The 27020-nt window shown below is 55.0% G+C and overlaps 1 protein-coding gene across 3 annotated transcripts; it reads left to right on the top strand.

Moving 5' to 3' along the window:
- On the top strand, window positions 1-26512 carry ATG4B (autophagy related 4B cysteine peptidase). Of its 3 annotated transcripts, XR_006779300.2 has the most exons (15): window positions 1-160; window positions 10362-10463; window positions 10609-10680; window positions 12526-12624; window positions 13006-13107; window positions 13731-13803; window positions 16875-16954; window positions 20754-20947; window positions 21434-21512; window positions 21790-21935; window positions 23195-23251; window positions 23689-23782; window positions 23882-24172; window positions 24271-24727; window positions 24822-26512. XR_006779300.2 is itself a non-coding variant. In XM_045795849.2 (13 exons), exons 1-13 carry the CDS (start codon window positions 10-12, stop codon window positions 24893-24895), a joined length of 1323 nt encoding a protein of 440 aa, XP_045651805.1. In that variant the 5' UTR covers window positions 1-9; the 3' UTR covers window positions 24896-26512. The 3 variants fall into 3 exon arrangements, 1 of the variants encoding a protein (XP_045651805.1); XR_006779301.2 differs by lacking the exon at window positions 23882-24172; XM_045795849.2 differs by lacking the exons at window positions 23882-24172; window positions 24271-24727.
- The last annotated feature ends 508 nt before the right edge of the window (window positions 26513-27020 follow it).

Here is a 27020-nt window from a genome sequence, read left to right on the forward strand (position 1 = left end):
TACGCCAAGATGGCGGACGTGCACTTCCTCCTGCACTTCCGGCCCCGCCCGCGCCCGCTAGGCCTGGATTGGCCCCGGCAGCGGCCCGTCGCGTCGCGCTGCGGAACCGTCGGAGCGACGCGGCTCTCAGTCGGCGGCCGGAGAGGGAAGATGGACGCAGGTAAGGGCCGAGCGGGCGCGGGGCATCCCGCGGGCGACGCCCTCCTGGCCCCTCGGCAGGGGGGGTCTCGCCCAGCGCGGCGTGGGTGCGGGATCGGCGCGGGGCCGCGGGGGTGGGGGGAGCAGGCCCTGGCGCCGAGCGGGGCGGGGACGGCGTCTGTGGGAAGGCCGGCGCGGGTCTGACAGGCGGCTGTTTGCGTGTCTCGGCGCTTTTTCAGTCCGGCCCGCCTCGCCCGGGCTCCCACCGACAGGCCCAAGGCCGGCGCGGACGACCAGGGGCAGCGTGGTATCCGAGACGGGCGGGACGGGCGCCGGGTGGAGCTGGCTCCGGAACCGGCGGCCGGAGAATACTGTGCCTGCCACCCCACGCCCCAAGCATTAAGGATGGAAGCTCTCTAACTCTTAGGAAGTTACATAGGGAGGCTGGAGGCGAGAAACATGCTCCCAGCACTCACAGCGCACGCACTTTTTTTTTTAAATTTTTTAATTCAGTGACCAGATCATCCAAGCTTCCTTTTCGTAGTTGAAGAGAGAAACTGAATTCATCTTGTCATATCTTAACTTTCTGGGGTCCTGATGCAAAGTATATGGCGGGCGGGACGGAGTATGTGTACATGGGTGTCCGTGTACACGTGGGAATATGTGCATATGTGGCGTTCAGGCCTGTCTTATCATGCTTCTGTTCCAGAGGGGACAGTTCCTTAATTTTTGTTGGCAAAGTGTTTTGGGTCTTTGTTCAGTAGCCTTTAAAGTGTTCTGACATGGGCTCTCTCATCCCAGAGCAGTTTTAGTCCTTTCGTTCCTTGTAGGGAGTGATTTGCCGTCAAGCGCCTCCTCCTCCCCCACCGCCACCTGGTTTAATTCCACCTGTCATCCTGGATGGCTTTGTTTGCTTTGTCTTTCTTCTCCTGGCAGCGGCAACTTAAATTTACCGAAATCTCAGTTTGGAAACTGGAATGCAGACGTGTGTGGCCAGTATTTCAGTGACTTGTTGCATCTGGCTGGAGCAAACAGTAGTCCCGACTCCCAAAGAAGCATGCTAACCAGATTATTTTTTGTGAAGTTTGTTTAAAAAAGAGAAACCACAGAGAGTGTTTTGCTGGAGAAATGGGGTGGAGAAAGGAATAGAACTATTTATCCACTTTCTTTGAAGTTATCACTGCTCAGATACTTTAGACTTTTCGTAGGAGAGACTTGGGTAAGGTGGAAAACACAGTTCAGTGGTGGTCATGTTACCTTAAACATGAAAATCATCACGTTAAAGTTGAAGAGTATTTCGAAGTAGAAAAAAGTGTTTGCATTTGAAGGCCACTGCTGATGCTGATAAAAATATATATGTACTTGGAGGCTGTGGCGGAAAGTTTTTTTCTGACACGATGCTGTACATCTTTTGAGGGGTGATTAATGGTGCAGCCTTCTCTGATCCCTGAACTCCTTACAGAGTCTGCCTTCCTTGACCAAGTCTTACGCAGTTCCTAGTTGGTTTTATAGTGATCCATTCAATAAACTACATTTGTTATTGAATGAGAGGTTTGTGTTGGGCATTGTTCTAGACCCTGGGGCTACAGAAGTGAACAAAATAGACAAAAACCATGTGGCTCATGTGGGAGAGTGATGTGGGCCAAGCAAGAGGGAGTTGGAATTATAGCCAGGATGGCCAGGAAAAATCTCACTGCAGACAGAGGTAAGTTTTGACCAAGACCCAAAAGCAGTGCAGGAGGAAGGGCAAGTGGGCCAGTGTGGCCAGGATGCCACAGGTGGTGGTGAGGGAAGTAGGAGCTAAAGGCAGAGAGACAAATTTGGCCCAGTCATGGGGCCTGGTTGGGTCATAGTGAGGACTGGGGCGTTTATTGATTCTAAATGAGTTGGTGAGTCTTTGAGAGGTTTTGAGTAGAGGAGTGCTGTGACTGGACGTATGTTTAGCAGACTCACTCTGGCTGCGCTGTCCAGAACATACTACATGTTCTGCAGAGGGGCCAGGGCAGAAACAGGGAGACCAGCTAAGAGGCTGTCGCAGTAAGCCAAGAGCGAGGCCGTGGAAGCTTAGCTCAGGGTGGAGAGAGGAGGTTGACTGGATGTGTTTGAGGGTTGAGACATCAGGACTGTGTGCAGACTGGAAGTGATGGGGTGGTGGGAGGCGTCGAAGATGTTGCTGAGGTTTATGGCCTGAATTGAGAACCTCTGGTGGGGAAGGCTTTGGGGGTCTTGCTTGGTGGGGGAACTCTTGGTTTTGTACGTGCTGACTGTTGTTAGACATCTTTGTTGTGATGTTCAGGGAGGCTTTGGGTCCATGGGCGTGGATCTGAGAACGTGGGCCTGGACTCGAGGTCAAAGTGTGTGGAAAGCTGCTTTGGATGAGTCACTGAGGGTCTGAGAGGAGGAGGAAAGAGAAGGGGCCTGGGAGGGGCACCCAGGGCTGCTGGCTGACGTGGAGAGGTCCAGAAGGTGGCACCTAGACTACAGGCTGGTTGTGTTCTCCACCAAGCCTCCAGCACTGTGTGTGAAAACACTCCGCGCTCAAGGAGCCCGTGGGTGCCCGCAGTTAAATGGCTGTGCTGTCCGTCCCTTGAGGACAGAGCCCGTATCTCGAGCTTGTGTCTCCAGGGTTTCAGTTGTGTTTGGCATGTGGTTTGTAATCGAGGAAGCAGAACTTGAATTAATGGTAACTTACATGTTCCTGCACTATAAGAACTTCAGTTTGGAGAGTCTGTTAGTGTGTAAAGTGTCAGTGGTGAGAAGGGGCTGCTGACCCCTTCGGGGCGCTGGGACTCAGTGTGGTGTTCTGTCCAGTGTGCTTATGAGTGCAGTATTTTCTGGTTTTCTGGTGTAGCTGACATTCTGGGTGCTTTTCCTTTCTGTTCCTTTTCATTCAGAGCTGAACTGGCAACGTCTTCATGAAAACTGTTTAGGATTTTTAAAAGTAACTACTTGAAAACCTGTTACTCTAAACATAAACTTTTTTTTTTTTAATTTTATTTATTTACTTGACAGAGGGAGAGGAGAGAGAGAGTGCGCACACAAGCAGGGGGAGCGGCAGAGAGAGGGAAAGCAGACACCCCACTGAGCAAGGAGCCGATGCGGGGTTCAATCCCAGGACCCTGGGATCATGACCTGAGCCGAAGGCAGACACTTCACTGGCTGAGCCACCCAGGTGCCCCTAAGCGTAAACATGTTCTAAAGGAAAGGGAAAACCCTTCTTCTGATTTGTTTTATAAAGCATAATCTCTCAGAAGCTGTAGGTGTTTGGGGAAAATATCTTTGAAAAGTGATGCTTTACAGTAAGCTCTAAAAGAAATGTAGTGGTGCGTGTTTTTGTGGTTCTCCCTGGTTAGATTACAGTGTGATTGGTACTGGGTGGAGACAAATTGGTTACCTTCGTTGAGCACAATTCCCTATTTTTCTACCAGATTAATAATATTAAAACATTTGTTTCTAATGGAATTACCATACTGTTAAAGGGCTTTCTGCTTCCCCTTCTGGGTGTGGTCAGAGACATCGCGGAGGAAAATGTGGGAAATCAAGTGTCTGGGACCCAGGTGACCAAATGAGGGAGAGTGCCTCTGAAAGAGCCTCGTTCTTATGGTGGGTGACACCTGACAGTCTTGCTTGTCCTGCTTGTCCTCTTAGTGGAAGTTAAAACCATTTCCTGGGAGTCTGGAGACTGGCATTCTTTTCAAGATTTGACCCCTTTTCACTCAGGAGGTGTGTGAACTGCTTCATATATGATACAATATCACCTGTGCTGATGATAAAATTATTCTGAGGCCTAATTAATTTGGGGCAGAGCTCTCTGGGAAGGATGCAGAGGCCGCTGGCCTCAAGCCCCCGTGAAAGCTGGTCAGTTTTTACAGAGTTGTAGGTCAGTCTCAGCCTCCTCCGTATTGGCCGATTTGTGTGGACATTACTGATTGTGAACTTTAGTTTTAAAATAGAAAAGTACTAGTTTTTCTGTTGAACTGTTTTCTGAATTGGCATTCTATAATGTTTTTTGTTCTATGGAAGTATTAATATGTGTTTTGACTAAATTAATACTGATGATAAAAGTGGTGTTTCTTTGGGGCACCTGGGTGGCTCAGTCGTTAAGTGTCTGCCTTTGGCTCAGGGCATGATCCCAGGGTCCTGGGATCAAGCCCCTCATCGGGCTCCTCGGCTGGGAGCCTGCTTCTTCCTCTCCCACTCCCCCTGCTTGTGTTCCCTCTCTCGCTGGCTGTCTCTCTCTCTCTGTCAAATAAATAAATAAAATCTTAAAAAAAAAAAAGTGTTTTTTAGGGGGCAAGGGAGATTTAGTTTCATCCTGTAGATAGTGAGGCTTAAAATAATATGAAAAGGAGGATGGGGAGGTGCTGGAAACCATTGCTGGGTGCTGCACGCATCGCTGGAACCTGGCACGGGCCTTGCTTGCCCGCCCCATGGGGTAGAGCCCGCCCTTGTGTCCTACCTCATGGCAGGGGGCCAGGGACGTGCTCCCTACAGCTCACAAGTGGGCTGTCTCCAAAAACAACTTCGTAGAGAGGAGAAAATTGAACGTCAGGAGTGAATGGTATTTAGAAAAACATCTTTCTCCATCAGAGAGTGAGGTCTAGAAGGTCCAGGAGCTTGGTGGTCTAGTGCAGGCAGCCTGTGCTGAGTGAACAGCGCCTCCGTCCGAGGGAGCCGTGAGGGCGCCCAGGCTGTGGCGTTCATTCCAGGTGTCAGTGTGCTCTGCTGCAGAGCCCCTGACGGCCAGTCGGTACTTTGTGCTGGCTGTACAGGGACGAGAAGTCCTTCACTTGCTTCCCTGGTCAGAAGTGCTAAGGGGGGCGCCTGGGTGGCGCAGTCGTTAAGCGTCTGCCTTCGGCTCAGGGCGTGATCCCAGCGTTCTGGAATCGAGCCCCACATCAGGCTCCTCCGCTGGGAGCCTGCTTCTTCCTCTCCCACTCCCCCTGCTTGTGTTCCCTCTCTCGCTGGCTGGCTCTCTGTCAAATAAGCAAATAAAATCTTAAAAAAAAAAAAAAAAAAAAAAAGAAGTGCTACGGGTCCGTGGGACTGTGTGTGCCCATTTCCAGGGCGGCAGCCTGCGGACATCGAAGTAGCCTGTGAAGTGTCTCGGATGGCTGGCTTCTGCTCTCTACACCCGGTCCTGTGACGGAAGCTTGTTGCTTAGATGCAGCTTTAGTGAGGTAGATCACGTATTCGGGGGAGTTTCCTGCGTGTGTCGCACTGGGTGCTGCACCTGTTCCAGAACGTGGCAGCACCAACTTACCCGTTCCAGTGATGCCCAGGGGACCCACCCCGAAACGTGCTTACTGTTGCCCAGCGTGGGGCAAAGCTTGTCACGTTTCCTCACACTGTCCCGGAGGGAAACACAGCTGTTCCCATCTTCCCAGTAAGAAAACTGAGGCCCAGTAAGGTTACCACCAAGTGAGGGTCAGACTTCGGGCTGCCCACAGCAGGGACTGTATTCAGTAGGCGTGCCGGACACACTCTGTGCGCAGCGTCCCCCAGGACCGATGGGAACACCATCTCTGTCTGAGGAAGCTGCCGTGCTGTGGGGGAACTGTGTCTGCAGCCAGTTCAGAGGCGCGTGTGACCTGTACCCAACAGGAGCGGGATCCAGGGGGAGCGGCTCGCATGCGCAGTCAGCTGGAGGGGCAGAGGCAGGAGGAGCAGTGACATGAGGGGCGTGGGGGACGTGGGCGTGGACGCGCTCCTAGGGAGCCCGCAGATGATAAGTGCGCACTCTCGCTTTGAGGCTCCTGCTCCGCTGGCAGGCGTGGGGTCGCTTCCTGCTGGTTCGTTCCCGTCAGGTGTGTCTGTCTCCTTGCTTGGTTTTGGCGGACGCACTGAAGAGTCTGAGGCCACACAATCCGTAATTTGGTTAGCCGTCGTAGGAAATTTGGTGATCAAGTGTTAACGTAATAGGACATTCTCTTATCCCTTTCCCTCTGAAGTTGGCTTGGTTGCCCATAAAGTTTGCTAGTAAACCTAAGAAGTACGCCTGTTTTGCATTTTGCCACCTCAGTGATAAAAAACCTCTCAACTTCAAAGGTATCCCGGCTCTGATACAGGGCTGTGATCCTTTGGCAATTGCCGCGCCCCTCTGGCACAGGGCGCAAGCGAGATGCTCGCCCACAACACTCTGTAGCCCTCCGGGATCGTTATCAAAGTCTGCATCGTTAGTTCACAGCTGTGGCCTTCGAAGGGTCCTGAGCATCAGTAGGGCAGGAGGAGGGCTAAGATTCTGCAGTGCTGGCACTTAGTGTCAGACGACTTGTTTACACCCTTTTTCCTTGAACATAAATGTTTGGGTTTGCGAATCTCCAAGGGACTGTTGAAAAGGAAAAACAGGGGCGCCTGGGTGGCACAGCGGTTAAGCGTCTGCCTTCGGCTCAGGGCGTGATCCCAGCGTTATGGGATCGAGCCCCACATCAGTCTCCTCCGCTATGAGCCTGCTTCTTCCTCTCCCACTCCCCCTGCTTGTGTTCCCTCTCTCGCTGGCTGTCTCTATCTCTGTCAAATAAATAAATAAAATCTTAAAAAAAAAAAAAAAGAAAAGGAAAAACAAAGCTGGGGCCATCACAATGCCGGATTTCGAGCTGTACTACAAAGCTGTGATCACAAAGACAGCATGGTACTGGCACGAAAACAGACACACAGACCAATGGAACAGAATAGAGAACCCAGAAATGGACCCTCGGCTCTTTGGGCAACTAATATTTGATAAAGCAGGAAAAAACATCCGGTGGGAAAAAGACAGTCTCTTCAATAAATGGTGCTGGGAAAATTGTACAGCTACATGCAAAAGAATGAAACGTGACCACTCTCTCACACCATACACAAAAATAAACTCCAAATGGATGAAAGACCTCGATGTGAGACAGGAATCCATCAAAATTCTAGAGGAGAACATAGGCAGCAACCTCTACGACATCGGCCAAAGCAACCTTTTTCATGATACATCTCCAAAGGCAAGAGAAACAAAAGATAAAATGAATTTATGGGACTTCATCAAGATTAAAAGTTTCTGCACAGCCAAGGAAACAGTTAGAAAAACTAAGAGGCAGCCCACGGAATGGGAGAATATATTTGCAAATGACACTACAGATAAAGGACTGGTATCCAAGATCTACAAAGAACTTCTCAAACTCAATACACGAGAAACAAATAAACAAATCAAAAAATGGGCAGAAGATATGAACAGACACTTTTCCAATGAAGACATACAAATGGCTAACAGACATATGAAAAAATGTTCAAAATCATTAGCCATCAAGGAAATTCAAATCAAAACCACACTGAGATACCACCTTACGCCAGTTGGAATGGCAAAAATAGACAAGGCAAGAAACAACAATTGTTGGAGAGGATGTGGAGAAAGGGGATCCCTCCTACATTGTTGGTGGGAATGCAAGTTGGTACAGCCACTCTGGAAAACAGTGTGGAGGTCCCTTAAAAAGTTAAAAATTGAGCTACCCTATGATCCAGCCATTGCACTACTGGGTATTTACCCCAAAGATACAGACGTAGTGAAGAGAAGGGCCATATGCACCCCAATGTTCATAGCAGCATTGTCCACAATAGCTAAATCGTGGAAGGAGCCGAGATGCCCTTCAACAGATGACTGGATTAAGAAGTTGTGGTCCATATATACAATGGAATATTACTCAGCAATCAGAAAGAACGAGTTCTCAACATTTGCTGCAACATGGACGGCACTGGAGGAGATAATGGTAAGTGAAATAAGTCAAGCAGAGAAAGACAACTATCATATGATTTCTCTCATCTATGGAACATAAGAACTAGGATGATCAGTGGGGGAAGAAAGGGATAAAGAAAGGGGGGGTAAACAGAAGGGGGAATGAAACATGAGAGACTATGGACTATGAGAAACAAACTGAGGGCCTCAGAGGGGAGGGGGGTGGGGGAATGGGGTAGACCGGTGATGAGTAGTAAGGAGGGCACGTATTGCATGGTGCACTGGGTGTAATACGCAACTAATGAATCATCGAGCCTTACATCGGAAACCGGGGATGTACTGTATGGTGACTAACATAATATAATAAAAAATCATTAAAAAAAAAAAGAAATGCAATAAAAATAAAAATAAATAAATGTTTGGGTTTGAATCTATGTATCAGTTAAAGTCCAGGGGTCCTGACAGTAGAGAAGAACAGAAACACCATGATGTTTGCAGCTCCCCGAGAAGATGGAAGTTGAATTCACTCCAACGTAGAGTTGATAATCACGTGCAGAAACAAGTAATCTTACGTAAAAAAGTAGGGGGAGATAAACTTGGACTGTGGTTGTTCCTATATGTAGAGCAGCTTGGTTGGCGTGGAAGCAGTCAAGTCAGACACCTGGAGCAGAGCCCCTGCAGGAAGCCCAGCGAGTGAGGGCCCCCAGCGCCGCCATCATGCTCAGGCGCCCTGGGCAGCACAGCTTGTTCTGCAAGCAACCGGACCGCCCTGATGCTGTCAGGTTTCAGGTGAAAAAAAAAGGCAGAGCTGGGTATGGGTTCCTGACAGCCGGGGAATTCTTGAAGTATCAAACGCGGGGTCTTTGGTTGCTGTGGGTTTCTTTGTTCATGGAGCATTGCTTTCCCAACCCTGGGCCTGGGAATTAGCTGTGCACCCAGTGTAGCCTTTTTGGTGTAGTAAAATTGCATGCCTCTGAGCCTGCATTTCTGCGTCCTCGATATTAATGACACCGGCTGACCTTGGTGCCCTTCTGTCTGCCAGCTTGTGTGCGTGCCTCGTGGGGAGGGTTTCATGGACGCTTTGCAGCTGCCCTGTGAGGGCATCCTGTTATGTTTTCCCCCATTTTATGAATAAGGAAATTTCTACACTGAGGGATCAAGGGGCCCAAAGCACCTCCAACGTGGGAGTGCTCCAGCTAGGATTTGAACCTCCACTGCCAGGTGCTAGAGCCCGCACTGTACCCCCAGCATCCCCAAGGGATTGTGCACAGCACTGGAGGGCACGCAGGGATGATCACGCGGGGTGCGTCAGGAGCACCTAGATGGGGTGTGGGAGTTACCGATGGCCTGGACGTCGGTGCCACGGGGTGCTGTGAGACATTTGCTGGAGCTCTATGTCTGTGTGGACGGACTATCATCGTTGAGAGGAGAGATGAGGAAATCACGGGTGTGGTATGGTTTCCTTTATTGATCTATGCGGAGGCTTCTGGAAGGAGATTCCTTGCTGGGTGTGAAGCTGCAGATGATTTTTTAAATAATATTTTTGTAGTTTTCGGGTTTTTAAAAAATTTAATATGTCATTGTTACCAAAAGGTGGGGCTGTTGTTAAAAAAATAAATTCAGATGTGGGAGAAACTATCATGACTGATTTTCCAAAGTTATCTGGGCAGTTGCAGGTAAAGGGTACAAGTGACTAGGTACCATTGAGGCTTGAGAGGCAGCAGATGAGAACTGTGTGTTTAGGTTCTGTGAGGAGCAGCTGAAGGGTTGGGGGACCCGGGATACACTGCACCTCTCGCCTCACGGGTGTTGGTCTGTGCTCTGCTGAGTCTGGGAACCGTGTACAGAAGGTTTCCTCAGCTGGCTTCCAAGGACAGAGAGGGACACTGGGCCTCTCTAGTTTCTTAATGGAAGCAACACAGAATAAGATGGCGCTTGGGTCCTGTTAGCTCCACGCACAGTGACCTTCTTAGGTGGTGGGAGCTGGTGGCCGTGCTCTTCTAGGAGCATCTTGAAGTGAGAACAGCTGCAGGAGCCTCATGGACTTTGCAGAAGGATCTATTTCTGGGGGTTTGTGTCCCACCCACCCCCGCATAGTACCTGCCCCTCCACAGCTGGTTGTCATCGTCCCCGACCTTGTGTTTCTTGCCCCTGAAGTACCTGCCCTCCCCTCGGCCTCCGGACACCTGCTCCTGGGGGACACTGTCCACCTTCTCTTCACTGTGCGGCCGCCCCTCACACTGAGATGCAAGGATTACTCTTGTCCTGTAGGGTGAAGTCTAAAACCAGCCCCAAAGTGGGTACTCGCCTGCCCTGGCCTGGCGCCGTCGGTCTCGGCGGCATGTCGGCCTCGGCGAGGCTCGGGAGCCCCAGCCCCGTGGCTTGCGGTTGCTCCTTTGGTGGTTGTCCCAGCCCTGCCGAGACGCAGAATTACACACAGCTTTGTCCTCGGAAACGCAAGAAATGATTTCTCGTATTGTTTTATGAAATTATAAAAGCGGGATCAATGTGTGTTTGGTTTCAATAGCTACTCTGACCTACGACACTCTTCGATTTGCTGAATTTGAAGATTTCCCGGAGACCTCAGAGCCTGTGTGGATACTGGGTAGAAAATACAGCATTTTCACAGGTACTCGCCGTGTCGCCTGCTGCGCTCTCAGGGCTCAGTCTACAGAAAGCATGTGGTGGTAATAATAGTTATCTTTTAATTCCCTGTAATATATGGTCTGCGAAGTTAAGGCTGTGTGTGTTTTCTTCTTTTAAACAATCCCTAGAAAAGGATGAGATCTTGTCCGATGTGGCATCCAGACTTTGGTTTACATACAGGAAAAACTTCCCAGCCATTGGTAAGTACGCTATCAGTTACAACATGTGATAGTAGATACGGGCTTTATAAGGAGGAAAACTTGGGTGTATAGTGTGGACTTTGGTATGCGGGTCATTGTCACTTCATCTCAGACCTCACGGCAACCCTAGTGATGTAAGCCGGCTGAGGTCTCGCCCCCGGTGTGGAGGAGTTAGGGTCCAAACCCAGAGCTCCTGACTCTCCCGAGGGCAGGGATTTTCCAACTGCTGGTCCTGGTTTCTTACTGGGACCTAAAAATCAGGATAATGAGTCAAAAGCATCATTTAAAAGCGTAGAGCAGAATGGAGTGTGAAGTCGTGTGTTTCCCCAGTGAGGCAGCATATGGCTTCAGGAGGCTTTGGTTTGTACATCAGAAGGCTGTCCTGGGTCACGGTTGTCACAGCATGCTTCTGACTGTAGGCCCAGATGTTTGGAGGCCGCTGCTCCGTGTCCATCACCGTTTCTGCCGTGTCCCACACTTAGTCGTGGGGAGAGCTGAAAGGCAAGGTAGATGTGCCATGTCTTCACATTGCACTAATGTACGTCCCATTCAAAGTGGCTCTTCATCGTCGTGACCCTGGAGGTGGACAGAGGAGGGGACCCAGCTCTTGGCCTTGGCTCTGCAAGTTGGCGAACCTGAGACCAGAGGGTCGGCAGCAGGGGGCTGCGGCCCCCCCTGGGTGGCCGGTCTCCATCAGGCACCTCCCCAAGATGCAGTTGTCTGTGTTCTCTGGAAGTGAGGTGGATGCGGGACAGCCGTGAGCTTGACACTCAGGAACACTGCAGGGTAGGGAGGCCACTGAATGATGGGATTTGTCCGCTGTGCTCCGGGATGTTGTTCCTGCCACAAGGGCTCTGCTCCATCCTGGAGATGTGGGGGAAGCACCTGGCAGTGGAGGTATGCTGTGCAGTGCTGGGGGGGGACGCCACTGTCCTGCAGGTCTGGACTCACAGAGCGGGGATGGGCTAAGAGGAGCCTTGTATTGTTTGGTAAAGTCATCGAGGAAGAAGGTGCCTGCCGCTAAGGGCCAGCATGGTCTTCCCTTCCCTAGCCACGGAGAGGTGACTAGTTTGTAGGGGAGTTGTCGCACGTCCCGAGCGCTGTGCTTCGTCTGTCCCCCACCCCTCCCACTCTGCCCCTCGGTGCTTTGTCCACCCATGTGTGTGGGAGGGGCTGCCGAGGCTCCGAGGTGACGCTGCAGAGAAATGGTGGAGGCACCTGGGACTGCAGCTCACTGCGCCGGCCCTGGCATCTCGGCTCCTCTGCTGCCTCGTGCCTCTCGCCTTGCGGGTACTTAGGATGTCGGGGTGTCTCCTGTCATGCTGGGGCCTGTCTCGGAGTGCATGCAGAGCTGTGGTGCCCAGTGTCGGCATCCTTTTGTGCCCTGGTGGTGGGCGTGACGTGGATGGGCCCCAGGGCGTGTGTCCTTAAGTGCTGAGGGTTGTTGCTGACCCGCCCCTGAGTTATGTTTCTGCCCTCCTGCATTCCAGGCCCACTCTCCCAGCAACTGCGTCTTTGCTCTTCTGGTGCTTGGAGAAAGGTCCTCCGTATCTGACTTGGAGTTTCTTAGATTACTCATGAGACTTAGTGTCTTTTCATATGTTTTCAGACATTCTTAATTTTCTGTGACTGACTTGTTCATGTATTTTGCCCATTTCGAGGGGTTGACAGGACGTGTCAGATGTGCCCTTGGCATGACCAGGTTCTAAATGGCCTGTCACCTGAGATGGAGCTGACATGGTGTAGGGCTGACCCAAGCGTGCTAGGGCCAAGGCCTCCTGCCAGTGGACTCCTGACCTGCTAAGCCATCTGACGGCGAGGCCTCTCTCTTTGTCCGCATGACAGGGGGCACCGGCCCCACCTCGGACACAGGCTGGGGCTGCATGCTGCGGTGCGGACAGATGATCTTCGCCCAGGCCCTGGTGTGTCGCCATTTAGGCCGAGGTAAGTCACGACACCAGGGACGGCAGCATTCTTAGGAAGCAAATAGGCTATGGGGTTAGGTTACCCAAAGCACACAGACTAGGATTCAGGGTTTTCTTGAGTGGTGACCCACTGGTTTTCGTTGATTTAAAAAAGTGATTTTAAAGAATACTGATGAACGTTTGTCTTTTAGAAATTAACTTTATATCACTGAAACCATTTTCTGTTTTGTATGGATTTCTTTTGATGGGTCAGCATATATGCATTTAGAATCCTGGAGAATGTGGCTTTTAACTTTAGAAAGATTCAAAAAGGGTTTCATCTGTGGCTTGAGTGTTGTATAAACGTGAAGGCTTCTTTTTCCTCTTTCGGTAAAACTGAACTTCTGCATCTCTCCGATAGACTGGAGGTGGACACAGCGGAAGAGGCAGCCGGATAGCTACTTCAGTGTCCTCAATGCGTTCATCGACAGAAAGGACAGTTACTACTCCATTCACCAGATAGGTGGGAGATTGCCGAGTGCACCAGTCCCCGCTGCTTAGAGCAGGCTGTCATTGGGTCCCCTGAGTGCTTCCTCGGTGTCGGGGGTGTGAGGCGTGAGGCTGTTGGTCCCTCTGGCCCGTAGCCACCGCGGGCTGCTGTTGTGGGCTGGGCCACTCAGACCTGGGGCCTTGCCGTGTCGCGGGGGCTGTGGGGATGCGGTGGTGTGCGGGCTGCTCGTTGCGGCAGCCGCGCAGGTGGGACGCCACCATCTCCAGGGGTCGTTCCTCTCTGCGCCCATCACTAAGTCTAAATGCTTCTTTGTTTTGAGCGTCTCATTCTCACTTACGGAAGGAAGTAAAGGTATAGCTTTGAGTCGTTTAATTTCTGCCATCCTGGTCCTTATTGAAGGGCTGGGATCCTGGCTCGTAGTGAGGGACTAATCTTGAGGCGGCCTCTGTCCCTCTTGGAGGAAGCGCCCTGGGGTCTGTCAGGGGCTCCTGCTGGAGGCAGGGGTGGGTGCGCCTGTCCAGGCTTCCTGTGGAGTGTTCCCACCACCACGTTCTGCTGCCAGGACAAGCCTCTTCTGGGGGGGGGGGGAGGGGCGAGGGGGCACTCACATCACTAATCTCATCTGTTTCCTGCAGCACAAATGGGAGTTGGCGAGGGCAAGTCCATTGGCCAGTGGTACGGGCCCAACACCGTTGCCCAGGTGCTCAAGTATGTGCCAAGCCCCATCCCTCCTATTTCCTCGGGCTAGTGTGAGCATGACCTGTGGGTTCCAGCTCTCTTGAGTCTTTGTTGCCGAAGGAGATGAAGGGTCTTAGTCTTCCCCTCACGGCCCTCCTGAGAGTCCTCAGAGGTGGCCGTACCCGTTGCTCTCTGGTGTGGAATTTATGTTTCCCGATAAAGGAGTGTCCTCACCCAGATGGTGCCCACTGGATGGGGCCTCTGTGTGTGTCTGTCACGTGGACCCATCCTCGGATGCTTTTCTGATGGTCCGGGAGGTTGAAACTGGTCTGGAGTGACAGTGCTGTGTGGGTGCTGTGGGCCTCTGCCTCTGTGCTGAGCCCACTTATCCCCGCCTTGACCCTGTGTCTGCAGCTGCAGCTTTCCCTTCACATCCTGACCCGTGCACCTGCCGCCTGCTCCTTGTCTCCCAGGCTCCTCGCTCGGGTGTCTGAACCCACCCCCCTCCTCCTTTGTCCCCAAGCCCGCTTCTCCTTATTGCAGTGAAGGGCTGCCCTCTCCACCTGCCTGCTCTTGGCAGGTTCTTTGGGACCCTCCAGGGTGCTACTTTCTCTCATAAATCTACCTTCTAGCTGAGCCCCAAGCCTGCCCACGGTCTCTCTGTCCCCTTACCCAGCCCCCCCATTTACTCAGCCCCTACCACTGCCCCTACGAACCCTGGGTCCAGCCCCGCACGCCTTGAAGCAGAGTCTTTCTGCACAGTCAGTCTCCCTGCATGGTCAGTGTGTGGTCAGTGTGTGTGGTCTGCACATGTAGTCCATGTTTGTAGCCTGTGTGTGGCCTGCATCAGTCATCTGCATGGTCTATGTGGTCCGTGCGTGTGGTATGGCTGCATGGTCTGTGTATGTGGTCTCTGTGCGTGCCTGCACGTGGGGTCTTCCGGCGTGGCCTGCCTATGGGCTCTTGCTGTCCCCATTCTGCTCTGAAGCACTTCCTTTGTGATTGCTGTCCATCTAGTCCCATCTCAATGCCAGGTTTCGGTCCTCAGTTTACTCAGTCGTCTAGCAGGTGGCTCTTGATGCAGGTGTTCTCTCTTGGAAACCCTGGACCGTACGTCATGCTCTCTGGTCCCTGTTGAGGGTTGATGGCTCCATTGCAGGCCCTCCCTGCCCCCCAGTGAGCACTGTGGGGCTGGCTTGGGCCTTTGGCCTCTTTTCTGCCAGCACCAGTGTGAACCGTGGTCTGCATGGCACAGCTCCCAGAGTCACACCCCTGGACAGATTTGTGCCCAGACTCTAGACTCAGTGCACATACTTACTCAGCAGCAACCCTTAGGTGTCTGAGGGGTGTGTCAGCCTAACAGCCAAAACCCAGAGCTGACCCTTCTCCCCATCCCCGGCCTGTTCCTTCTACAGGGAATGGCAGTGCTGTCCTTCCAGAAACTCAGGCCAGAAACTGGGGTCGTGCTAGATTCTTTTTCTGAGCACATCCCATCCAGATGCATCCAGACTCTAACCAGTGCTCATTGCCTCCCTGTCCTCACCCCTGTCCAAGTGCCATCTTCTGCCTCCTTGTTGGTCTTCCTTTTCTCTTTGAAATCTCGAGTCTCTTTTAAGATACGAATGGGACACCTGGGCGGCTCTGTCAGTTAAGTGTCCGGCTCTTGACTTTGGCTCGGGTCATGATCTCAGGGTCGTGGGATTTAGCATCCCTCCCCCTGCCCCCCGCCACACTGTGCACACACTTTCTCTCACTGAAGTAAACCAATGAATTTTTTTTAAAGATTATTTATTTGAGAGAGAGAACATGTACAGGTGGGGGGTGGGGAGGGAGAGGGAGAAGCAGACTTCCCACTGAGTGTGGAGCTCAATGCGGGGCTCAATCCCAGGAACCTGAGATTGTGAGCTGAGCCAAAGTCAGGTGCTTAACCGATTGAGCCAGCCAGGTGCCCCTAAATCAATAAATCTTAAAAAATAAAATAAAATAAAATAAAATAAAATAAAATAAAATAAAATAAAATAAAATAAAATAAAATAAAATACCAGTAGGCATCATCTTCATAGAATACATCTCGGCCATCTGCCCCTTCTCTGCTAGAACCGTCCTCAGGCTTCCCAGCTGACTCCAGGGAAAGCTGCGGGTGGAGGCACGGCTCTGCCTCCCTTTCCGGCCCTGCGCTCACTCCCAGGCACACTGTACCTCGTGCTCCTCGCACACACCGGCCCCACGGCCTCTGCACCTGCTCCCGCCCTCCCCCGGCACCAAGGCCTTCATGCACCTGCACTGGTCACGCTCCGACTACTGCTCTGTTGTTCTTCATGGTGCTCGCTACCCACAGTAACTCTTTTTTGCCTGCCTTTTGTCTGGAATGTTAGTGTCTTGGGGGGGCTGCTTTGTCTCTTGTGTGTCAGTGGGTTTCAGCCCTGTACCTGGCCTTCAGCAGGCGTGAGAGAGAGAGGCAGCCAGCGGACTGTTGCACGTGCTCCCCAGGCCACCACTTTGGCCTTTCCACGGGAAGGGGCTTTGTGTGGTTGGCCTGATGTCTCACGCCCTCTACCTGTGTCCCCAGATGGACCAGGTTCTCCCGTTAGACCTTTGGTTTTAGTTCACTTGTCTTTCAGAGGCTTGAGTCTTTGACCGGGGTTCTTTCCCGCGGCCGATTGCTGTTGTTAAACCACGGATTTCTCTGTGGGAACTCGAACTGCTTGTCAGTCCCTCACTTTTGGGGTGAGGTGGAGCAGAGTGTGAAGGTGCCAGGGGGTGGGGTGCTGGGCCTGCCTGAGTTGGCGGGACCTGTGGTGTATCTGAGACGGGGTTTGTCCTCCCTTTCCCAGGAAAGAACGCCCTGTGGGCGGGGCTCCTGTGCAGGGACCCTGTCCACACATGGCAGCTAGGGGTAATGGGAGGAGTCCTGGGCCACGGTGGGAAGAAGCAGGCCGCAGCCTCGGCTTTATTCCCGTCGGTGGCCCTGTCTCAGCTGTGATCTCTCTCATCTGCAAAAACTGCTGGAGCATTTGCCGCTCTTCCCTCGCTTGCCCCACGGAAGTGAAACGTCTTTAAAATGTGAAGGGTTATTGGTGTGTCCTCCCCCTTTCTGTCAGGAAGCTGGCTGTCTTCGACACCTGGAGCGCCTTGGCAGTCCACATAGCGATGGACAACACGGTGGTGATGGAGGACATCAGTAAGTGAACAAGAGTGCAGGGGTTGTAGCTGGTGGGACTCAGAGCAGCTCCCTGGCCCACGGAGGGGCCTCGGCTGGCGTGCAGGTCGGTGCCCCGTACACGGGCCAGGGGATCCCTCGTTCTAGTCCAGTGTACAGCAGGCTAAGGGGAAGGGACTCTCTGCAGAGCTGTGCTACGTCCTACCCCGACTGGCTTTGTGTCTTCATTGCAAGAACTTGTTCAGGAGTGCTGCCTCAGCCCCTCACGGGCATCGTGCTCCCCAAAAAAGCCAAGAGCAGTTTTCAGCTGCACCATCTCTAGCCGAGGGGTAACAGGAAAGGGGAGCATAGCTCCGTTCCTCTTTCTGGAAGGATCCAGTGGAAACCTGAAGGAGTCCAGGCATGCTGAAGTTTTAGTCCGGGAGGACAACGATGGCTTGGTTTGGTAAATGCCCTCTAGTGAGTGAGTTTTGAATTTGTGCAGTTCATATCCTGTTATACAACCAAGCTGACAAAACTCAATTTAATGTCTTAGTTTTTCACTTAGGAACACTTTTTCCCCAAAGAATGTGCCCGAGCTGCCTCTGCTCCAGTTTTACTGAAGCTCCACATATTTGCTGCTGCCTTGCTTTGAAATTTACCTAAGAAAGAGCCCTTTGAGCGCGCTCATGTGGGGGTTGACTTATAGTTGGAGGGAGGCCTCGTGTCCTGACTGCAGGCACGGAGCACACGGCGGGCTTGCTCCCCGCTGCTGCCCGGCCCTTCCCTTCAGCTTGGGGACCATGTCTGCGGAGAGTTGGGGGAGCCAGCCATGGGCCTCCCTCCTCCATGCCCTCTGACCCTGTCCCCCTAAGAGTTGACAAACCAGGGACTTGAACTCCAGGAGGGGTGTTTTTCCCTTCTGCCTTCTCACGTTTTATTTCTTGAAATTTCTGTGAAACGTGGGAAACTGGAAACATGCAGAGAACGGGGGGAGCAAAACCACTTGGAAACCGTTTCTACTGACGTGGAGATGCTGTTCCATCCAGTGTTTGTCCTTCAGAGCAGCCCTTGCACGTTGTCAGAGTGTCATCTTCTGTCGGGGACGTTACAGTGTTCTGTTGTCTGGCTGCTCATCTCCCAGTACACGTCCGTTTCTCTTTTCCTCCAGTGTTGGTGACACCACCGACCTCAGGGCCGACCCAGTCACCTGCCCAGCCTGCCCTCAGAGGCTGGCTCACTGGTGCAGTGCCAGGAAGGAGTGAGGGACAGGCTCCTTCCCAGAGCCTGCATTCCTGGGGGGGGCCGGGGGGAGGTGCTGGGGGTGTCTGGAGGAAACTCGGCTGGATGCTGGCCCCTGGCTCTCGGGGTCTCAGGTCATCCGTAGCAACGCTGCTGGAGATAAGGTGCAGACTTGGGGCTTGTCTGAGGAGGATATGGGTCTGTTCTGGGGAGAGCCTGGGCCTGCAAATTTAACAGGCTCCCAGGTGGGGTGTGTGTGGCTGCCCAGCCGTGGTCAGGGCCCTGGATTCCTCCCCTCCTGAGTCAGAAGTGATCGTCTCGTCACGGGGACAACTTAGGAAGAATAGCATCAGTACACAACCAGCAAGGACGCTGGGACCAAAAACCCTGCCCGGGGTCCTGTGCACAGTTTAGTGAGGTGAGTGGTAGATGGAGGGGATTCTGAATGGCTGTGCTAACTGCTTTTGGCTTTAGGAGCCTCAGGGGGGTTGGGGGGGACGCCTCAGGCCTCATCCAAGGCAGGCGAGCAGCCACTTTTGTAGTCACGGCTGCCCGATGTTGCAGGTGTGGGAGAGAAAGCTCCGGTTCACCAAAGCAAGTGGTGGAGAACTAATACCGGCCAAGCCAGGGCTGTCCCGGTCTCCAGAGCTGCTCCCTAGCGGAAGTGCTGGCTTTCCGCCTTCCCTGTCCATTTCAGGGTAGGGTGCTGGGCGGGGGGAGCCTTGCTGGTGGAATGTGCCCGCCCTCCTTGGGGGGCCAGCCGGGACCCCCAGAGCAGCCTCCGCCAGGGCTTGGCCCGGATGGATTTAGAGCTTCATGAGCGCAGCAGACACTGGGGGGAGGAGTTGTTGCAGATGGAAGACGACGGCATGGCAGTGCGCACAAAGGTCCGCCACGGAAAGCATGCGGGGCCAAGACCCTGGCAGCAGAAAGAAGGCAGAGGAGACTGTGGTTGGAGCCTCCAGGAGGCGAGGACAGGTGACCGCAAAGGAACAGGAGGACAGCGTCCCTGTGCCGGAGCCTGCGTTTTCACAGCTGAACACCTCCCAGTTTTTAACCGGGTGTCCTTCAGATATGCATGTTCTTAGTGACACTTCCAGCTGCAGAGACAGACACTTGGAAGCGTCGGGATGAAGGTAGCGGTAGCTGCCGTTGAAGAGAGGCGGTCCCGCTGGCCCAACCATCTCGTCCTCCTGCCGCAGCAGGTGCTGGTGGGGCCGGGGCAGCGTGCTGAGGAGGCGGCAGGCGGTGTGCAGCCATCGTCACGGGTGGGCTCACAGAGAGCTTACACGTGGTGGGAATGTGAAGGGAGCATGACCGAGTGACCCGTGGGTGCCCAGACATTTGCCATGTCATGGGCTGCATGCAGCCTCAGTGAGTCCCCCACGTGCCGCCATAATGGGCCCTGCTTCCGTGATTTCTTGAGCCGATGTGAGGGTCAGTGCTAGTGATGAAGGTATAGTCAGCAAGGAGTCCCTCCCATTCCCATTCTTTCATTTTCCAACTGTGCATTTTGAAAAATTCCAGTCCTGTGTTCATGCAGCCATCCGTCTCCCTCCTGCATCCTGCTTTCCCGCTGCTTGACCACCCTGGCCCTCCCTGGTCTGCTCCGGCCTGTGGTCGAGGGTCTTGTGTTGTGTGTGGTTACAACAGCTGTGCAGTCTTCTCTGATTTGGAAAGTTCTCCCTCTGGGTTTATTTTCTTGGTTTTCATAGCACTGACATTTTGAAGAACCCAGGCCCGTTTGGTACAGTGCCCCCCACTCTATGTATTTGCTTCGTCAGGATTAGATTGGGGAAACCTCTCGGCTGAGAACAGGACCTCCGGGCTGTCCTCAGCACCACAGCGGAGGCTACTGCCCATCAGTGACGCTTCCTCAGGTCCCCTGCTCGGGCCGTGTCTCTGCTTCTCTGTGATGCGTGGGGATCCCAGGGCTGATGCTGAATTTGTGTCAAGGATTTTTCCTGGAATGGTGGCTTCTGGAACCACCCTTCCCTCCAGGTTTACCAGCTGGCAAGGTGGCCGGCCCATCTTGTCCTTTCTCTGCCCCAGGCCTGGGATCAGCGGTTTCTCCGAGGAGCCCTGGTTCCGTTTAGTAGGGAACGGTGTTCAGAAACCACGGCCTGGGTGCCTGCTGGACTGGGGCCCCTGGAGTGTCGCTGTCCCTACCACCAGCCCCCTTGGTCACACACTGACGGAAGGATTAGCAGTGCGCTCAGAAGAAATAAGTTGTCTCCATGTTTACGAGGGAGGAGCAAGGCTGTTCCTTGATGGCGTCCTTGCCGGGGGGCCATGCGGCGTGCCGCCATCCATGGCGCTGTCGTTGCTTGCCTGGGATGCACGGTGGTGGTTGCTTTGTTTTGCTTGAGACTTTATTTCGTGACAGCAATTTTAAATTGAACACGTGTAGAAAATGGTTCTTTTTTTTTCGTCTGTGGACAGCAGGATTAATCTTAGACTTATTTTCCAGGTTCAGGTTTTGTTAAGCTCTTGACTTTTTTATACTTGTTTCCTGTGACTTAGTAACGATGTACTTGCTGCTTTTGGGTAAACTTCTGTCTGCTTCTGTTCAGCCCTTGAAAGCACATCTGTTTTTCAGGAAGGTTGTGCAGGGGCAGCCTTCCGTGTGCGGGGGCCACCTCGCTTTCCGCGGATTCCAGCCGGCACTGTAACGGCTTCCCTGCTGGAGCTGAGGTCACCAATAGGCCGGCACCCTGGAGACCCCTGGTGCTTCTCATCCCCCTGCGCCTGGGGCTCACGGACATCAACGAGGCCTACGTGGAAACACTGAAGGTGGGTCTTTTCGCCGACCAGCAGGGGAATTGAGATACTGCTTCACGTTAAAACCCTGCTGTTGCCGCCATGTCTGCCCCTTGTGCCCTCTGATCCCCCCTGTGGACTCCTGGCCTCCACCTGGGCAGTCCCGACTGCCTCTCCCGCTGGCCCCCATGCTCACCCTGCAGTCTCTGCTCCTCCTGCCTCCGGTCCCCGGCAGCACTCAGCCTCGGTGCACCCGCCCCCGACCTGTCTGCCCTGCACCTGGGCCCCTCTCACCCGTCCCCGCGCCTCCTCCCACTGCCCCTCACTTGCACCTTCCGCAGCCCCACCGCTTACATGGAGCTTTCCTGGATGCAACCGCAGGTTACTTCCTAATTAAGTTCTTTGGGACCACGTCTTCCCACTGTCCTTCCCCCGTCACCCCGTGGGGCCCTGCGGTCGGGTGGCTTGGGGGCCGCTCCACGGCTCGCTCAGCCGCCCCGCCTCCGCTCCGTCCCGCAGCGCTGCTTCATGATGCCGCAGTCCCTGGGAGTGATCGGGGGGAAGCCCAACAGCGCCCACTACTTCATCGGCTACGTTGGTGAGTGGCGGTTCTACGGGCACGCCCTAGTCAGCCAGAAGCTGGGGGACAGGGTGTCCAGTTAAAAAGCAGTGTGCTCCCGTGAGGGGTCTGTGTCCCACCTGGCGGGTGCTGGCCTCCCACGTACCCTCTTCTCCCCAGCAGTCTGGTTCCCACCCTGTCTTCTGCCTGCTGCCTCTCCCAACCTGGCGTATCCAGCCACGCGGAGTCCGTGGGGCACGTCCGAGTGGGACCCCGGTCTGCTGCCTTTCTGCTGACTTCCCCGTCGTCTCCCCAGGTGAAGAGCTCATCTACCTAGACCCCCACACGACACAGCCAGCGGTGGAGTTCACCGACAGCTGCTTCATCGCGGACGAGAGCTTCCACTGCCAGCACCCGCCAAGCAGGATGAGCATCGGGGAGCTCGACCCGTCCATTGCCGTGGTGCGTCCCCGCCTGTCCTGCCTCCTCGGAACGTGGGGCTGGCGGGCCGGCGTTCAGAGCCGGTCTGTGCTCAGTCCTGCTCTTCTAGGACGGAAGGCCAGGTCTCCGACTTCTAGGATGTGTTTTCAGTGTATTGGGAGTAGATGTCACGTTCACATGGTTTCGAGGGCACGGGGCACAGAAGGGTTAGTAATGTCTTAGCTCCTCGGGGCCCTTTAACATAGTGGCAGTCTACTCCAGTCCCTGCTCTGTGCCACCTTTTTGGGGATTTGGGTTTGACTTTTCAGTTTTTTGACGTCAGGTATGTGGGAGATGATTCCTAAGAATGAGCTTCCTTGCTCTGATCACAAGGTGGAATTCTGGGCTGTGGTTCACGTAAACCGATGTGCTTTCAAAGTGCATGTGATGGGGACGGGGCAGGAACACCTGGAAGGAATGGTGTCCCCCAGGAAGTGCTTAACCGAGTCACAGACGACAAGGCAGATCCTGGTCCTGAAACAGATTTCTCCGGACGCATAGTTTGTGGGTCTTGTGTTGTGTCCTGAGGCTGGTGGCCGGGGAAGACGCCAGAGGGTGGTGGGGCCTGGCCGGAGCTTGGAGGGTTGAGTTCCCGTCCAGCAGGCGCGACACACGCTGTGCCGGGAACTGCGTCTCCGTAGCGGACGGGGGCTGGTGCTCGCGTAGACGTGGAGCAACCTGGACGAGCAGTGCGGTTGGCAGCGGGCATGTGGACACAGGGCGGGGAGGAGTGACCCGTCCTTACCTGATAGGAAGAGGGCTCCTCAGGAGAAACCAGCTTCCCGTCTTCCAGCAGAATGTTGCCTGTGTCCTTTCGCCAGAGCCCAGGGCGGTGTGGACGGTCTTCGGAGTATGACAGGGCACCTGTTTCCATGATCGTACCTGTAGTTCTGGCGGCCCTTGGAGTTCTAGTACCATGTCTCAGGCGTTGGAGCTTTGTGTGCGATGGCTCTAGGAGTGTGCCATCGCCACCGACTCTTTGCGGGACTCAGGGCTCCCCGCATCTAGGTGCCGGTGGGCGGAAGGCCCACTTTTTGAGTTGTGCCACGTGCTGTGGGTCCTGGTGGCGTGTGCCACTGGCCAGGCCATTAAACTACACATGGCTTCCGTGGCCTGGCCGTCAGGGCAGAGGGTGGAGGGCCGAGCCGTGGCCTGAGCCCCCGGAGGAGGGCAGAGCCGTGGCCTGTTCACGCCCCCTTGTGTGCCTCGCCACATGCTGCTCATGGTCACTTCTGTTCCAGGGGTTCTTCTGTAAGACTGAGGACGACTTTGATGACTGGTGCCAACAGGTCAGACAGGTGGGTGGCAGGTCCCCGTGCGCAGGCCGGGCTGGGGGAAGGCTGTCTCGGGGTCTCCAGTTTGGGGTCCCACCTCCCTCAGCACCTGGCGCAGGGCTCGCAGTGCAGCTTGTGGCATCGACCTCGTTGTGTGTAGAGGACGTGGGCACAGACCTTGCTCGTGAGCCTTGGTGGGGGGGTCTCAGGTTTGTCAGTGCTGTGGCCACGAGGGGAGGCAGCAAGTGGAGTTCGCCCCCAGGGCTGTGGTTTGCCGCCCTCCGTGGGAGCGACCGGAGAGACCTGATGGTGGCAGACTCAGCAGAGGGCCGAGAGCCTTTCCTCTGGAGACTGCCTCCCCGTCCTCATCCACGGTCTCCCCTGCTGGCAGTGCTGATCTCTGGGCGGGGGCGCGAGGCTGTAACCCCACTGCTGTGTCTAACAGCTGTGTCTGCTGACAGCTGTCGCTGCTCGGAGGTGCCCTGCCCATGTTCGAGCTGGTGGAGCAGCAGCCTTCCCACCTGGCCTGCCCTGACGTCCTAAACCTGTCCTTAGGTGAGTCTGGACGCCACAGGGCCCTGTCTCAGGTGGGGACACGGCTGTTCCGGGTGTGGTGTGGTCTGTGCGATGTTCTGTCCTCTTTGCTTCTCCCAGGTTCTGTTCCAGTTGCTTTTGACTTTTAAGATTTGTATGAGCCCAGGATGTGACTCCTTGGTGGTGTATGTGTGGGACCGGGGTGCCGCCGAGCAGCCTGTCTGGGCCCTGAGCTGGCAACAGCACAGTCTGCTGCCTTGTCCTTCACCTCACGGCGGTAACCTGGCCCCCGAGCGTGGAGCTGGGTGTGCTCCTCACGCGGCCCCCTGGGTCCCTGCGAGCCAGCACATGCTAGGCTCTCCGAGGCAGCCCAGTGTCTCTGCGAGGTCCGGCCCGGGAGCCAGGCCACAGGTGGGCTCTGTGTCCTGCTGCTCAGTGGCTTTAGGCCAGGGCCTTCTCCCTCACTCAGGCCCTCAGTTTCCCTGAAGTGAATCACTTGTGGCACACAGAGACCCGGGACTCAGCGGGAAGGCCGTGAGCACATCCAGTTCATGCAGCCATCTGTCTCTGTGACGCTGATGGGGCCTGTGTCCCTGTCCCTCCGAGAAGATCATGGAGGATGGTGACTGAGCCCACTGTCAGAAACCAGAAGGGAGTCAGGGTGCCGCATTGGAGACTCGGGACAGATGTCCCATCAGTCCCCAGACGGTACAGGGGGTGCCACCCCCTCATGGGACGGGAAACCCTGCCCTCCTAGCCCCTGCCCCTTCCCTCTGTGTTCCGCCAAGAAGCGTGTTCTCTTTTCAGACGCGCCTGTGGGATTCTCTTTCCTGCCCTCCCCTCGCCAGTTGAAGCTCCGGGCCTGCTGAGACCCACAGCGCAGGAGGCCGATGCCTCAGCGGGGCAGTCCTGGTGTCCCCTTGCCTCCTGCTGCAGCAAGGGCGAGCGGGCCAGATACAGGGCGTGGTGGGTGGTGCACACACAGGCGCGGTCTCTCCATCCCCACAGCCCGGGTACCCCGCGCAGGGCATCTGATGGGGTGTTGTCTTGTTTCTTCTAGACTCTTCTGACGTAGAGCGACTGGAAAGATTCTTCGATTCAGAAGATGAAGACTTTGAAATCTTGTCTCTTTGAAAATCCTGGAGTTGGGGGACGGTTTCCACTGGCCCTTCCTGGGGGCACCTTCGCAAGCCCGGCCCTGTCTCGGGGCGCGCGGCACCGCCGCATTTCATCCATCCAGCCTGCCCGTCCGCTGAACGCCCCTGCCCCATGCGCCTCTGCCCGCAGACGGAGGACTGCCCTGTCCTGGAGGCCTTCCTGCGAGCCCTGGGACTGCGCAGGCCCGGAGGGCTCGTGGGGCTACCAGGCACAAATGAGGGGCGGCCCGCAGGAAGGCCCCAGGCAGCCGCCGGGTCAGGAGCTCTTGAGAGCAGAGCCTTTCACACTTCCGAGAGCTCTCCCTGCGACACTGCCAGCCCTGCATTCGCGTGTCGCCTCTGCCCTGCTTCCTCCTGGGCGCTCAGTTCTGGGTTTGCTTTGGAATTAAAGTCCTCTTTGAAGTTACAAGGACATGAATTTCTGTGGGCGTGTCCCAAGTCAGTCTTCTTGGAAGACCTGCAGGGCGGGCGTGTGCGGACTCAGCCTGGCCCCTGCCCGCGGCGGCCTCTGCCTGGCCTGCTTATCAAGGGCTACCTCAGTGGGAGATCAGGTTGGAAGAATTCTGGCAAGGGTTCTCCTTGCTTTGGGGAGCAAAGTAGTAAAGTGGTGGGGCGTGGTGGAAATCCAAAGATGTCACCATGTGTGTGACTTGCTAGGACAGGGACATGCCTGCTCTCCCGGAGCTGCAGGTCAAGCCTGGGTGGGATGCGCCTTTCTCATGCCTCCTTTGCGGGTCCCGGCATTCAAGACGCCCCGTGTGCTGCTGCTTGCTTGTCACACCAGCTTCCCTTGGGTCCAGGTACGGGTCGGGTGAGGGGAGGGGCTGCCCTGTGGCCCTCAGACCTGGCGGGTGGTGTGGGGAGCGCGGCATGCTGCCATCCAGGGCCTTCCTCCCAGTCACCAAGGCTTTAAGATGGTTTGGGGCCAGAGGGTAAAGCCCACAGCTTTACGGTGCGGGCCCGGCGCCCCATCCCTCTGTACCAGTTGGAGACGTTGCCGGACCCTTCTCAGCACTAATGTCAGCACCTGCGGCCTTTCGCCCGCGTACTCTGGGCTCAAACTGCACCACTCCTACTCGGGTTTGCCGTTCATCTTGGAAGACTGGCTTCTGTCCCACCGGAAGTGTAAAAGGGCTCTGGGGGGCTTGGGTGGAGGTGACGGCCTTTCCCAGAGCGCCTCCACACACAGCCACCTCCGAGTCCTTGCTTGTGCGGGCGGGCAGGGCTGGAGCACGCATCACGTCCTGCCGGCCCACGTGTTGCCCACTAAGTGATTTTCTTTTTTTCTTCTGTGTTTCCTGCGCCCCGTCCATGAGGTAGAGTTGGGGGAGCAGGGAAGGCTGGCTGGTCTCCACTCCTCCAGCACTGCGTTTCTCTGAATGAACACTGTGCTGCCGCGCCGTGGGCTGGGGGCCGGGGGGTGTTGGGGCGGCCCCTGCTGCTGGTACGACCATACGTGTGGGCGGCGGCCTGACCCACGGGGAGCTTTGTTTCATGTGTTCTGAAAAAGGCTTACCGAAGAGAATATTGTTCATTCTTCGTAGTGTAGTTTGCAATTCTTAATGGCAAATACTAACAGTTTCAGTAGAAAACACTTTGTCGTCTGCGTCTTGACTTTTCCTCGTGCTCTGGTGGGTGTGGTGAGACGGAGCAGGGACGCTGCCTAGGCTCCCGGTGCCACTGGAGGGCTCCAGAGAGGGGTCTGGTGGGCGGGTGTGGCGGCTCCTGTCCCCAGACCCTTCCCGCGTCCCACCCAGCCTGGGAGCGGTGATGCTGTCCTTGGCCCCACGGTCCAGGGGAACCTGCCTCAGGAGAGCGCACAGTAGCTCCTTCGACAAGAGGCTTTATAGAAAGTGTCCCCAGTGTGGTGTTAGCCTTAATTTGATTTATGAAAGCAGTGTCCCTCCGGGTGGGCTGAGACTGCGGGCCCCAGGCAGGCCTCAGCCAGCCACCTGGGTGTGAGTCACGCAGGACGGGGGCAAGGCCTGTGGTGGGATGCTCAGGAGCTGCCCCTCCCACCCCCCCACCCCCGGTGCTGTTGCGAGGGGCCCAAGGCAGACAAGTGGGAAGCACTGAGCTGACCCCCAGGTGAGGAGGTCCAC

Source organism: Ursus americanus, chromosome 1 (assembly GCF_024610735.1).
Source record: "Ursus americanus isolate L20-20 chromosome 1, mUrsAme1.1.p, whole genome shotgun sequence".
Taxonomy (NCBI): Eukaryota; Metazoa; Chordata; class Mammalia; order Carnivora; family Ursidae; genus Ursus; species Ursus americanus.

What these genes read in the sequence shown, in the direction of transcription:
- ATG4B (XM_045795849.2), top strand. Translation starts at nt 10, where the DNA reads ATGGCGGACGTGCACTTCCTCCTGCACTTCCGGCCCCGCCCGCGCCCG. An exon ending in CTACTTCATCGGCTACGTTG is followed by an intron (nt 21,513 to 21,789) that starts GTGAGTGGCGGT and finishes TCGTCTCCCCAG; the next exon opens with GTGAAGAGCTCATCTACCTA. An exon ending in GGTGCCAACAGGTCAGACAG is followed by an intron (nt 23,252 to 23,688) that starts GTGGGTGGCAGG and finishes GTCTGCTGACAG; the next exon opens with CTGTCGCTGCTCGGAGGTGC.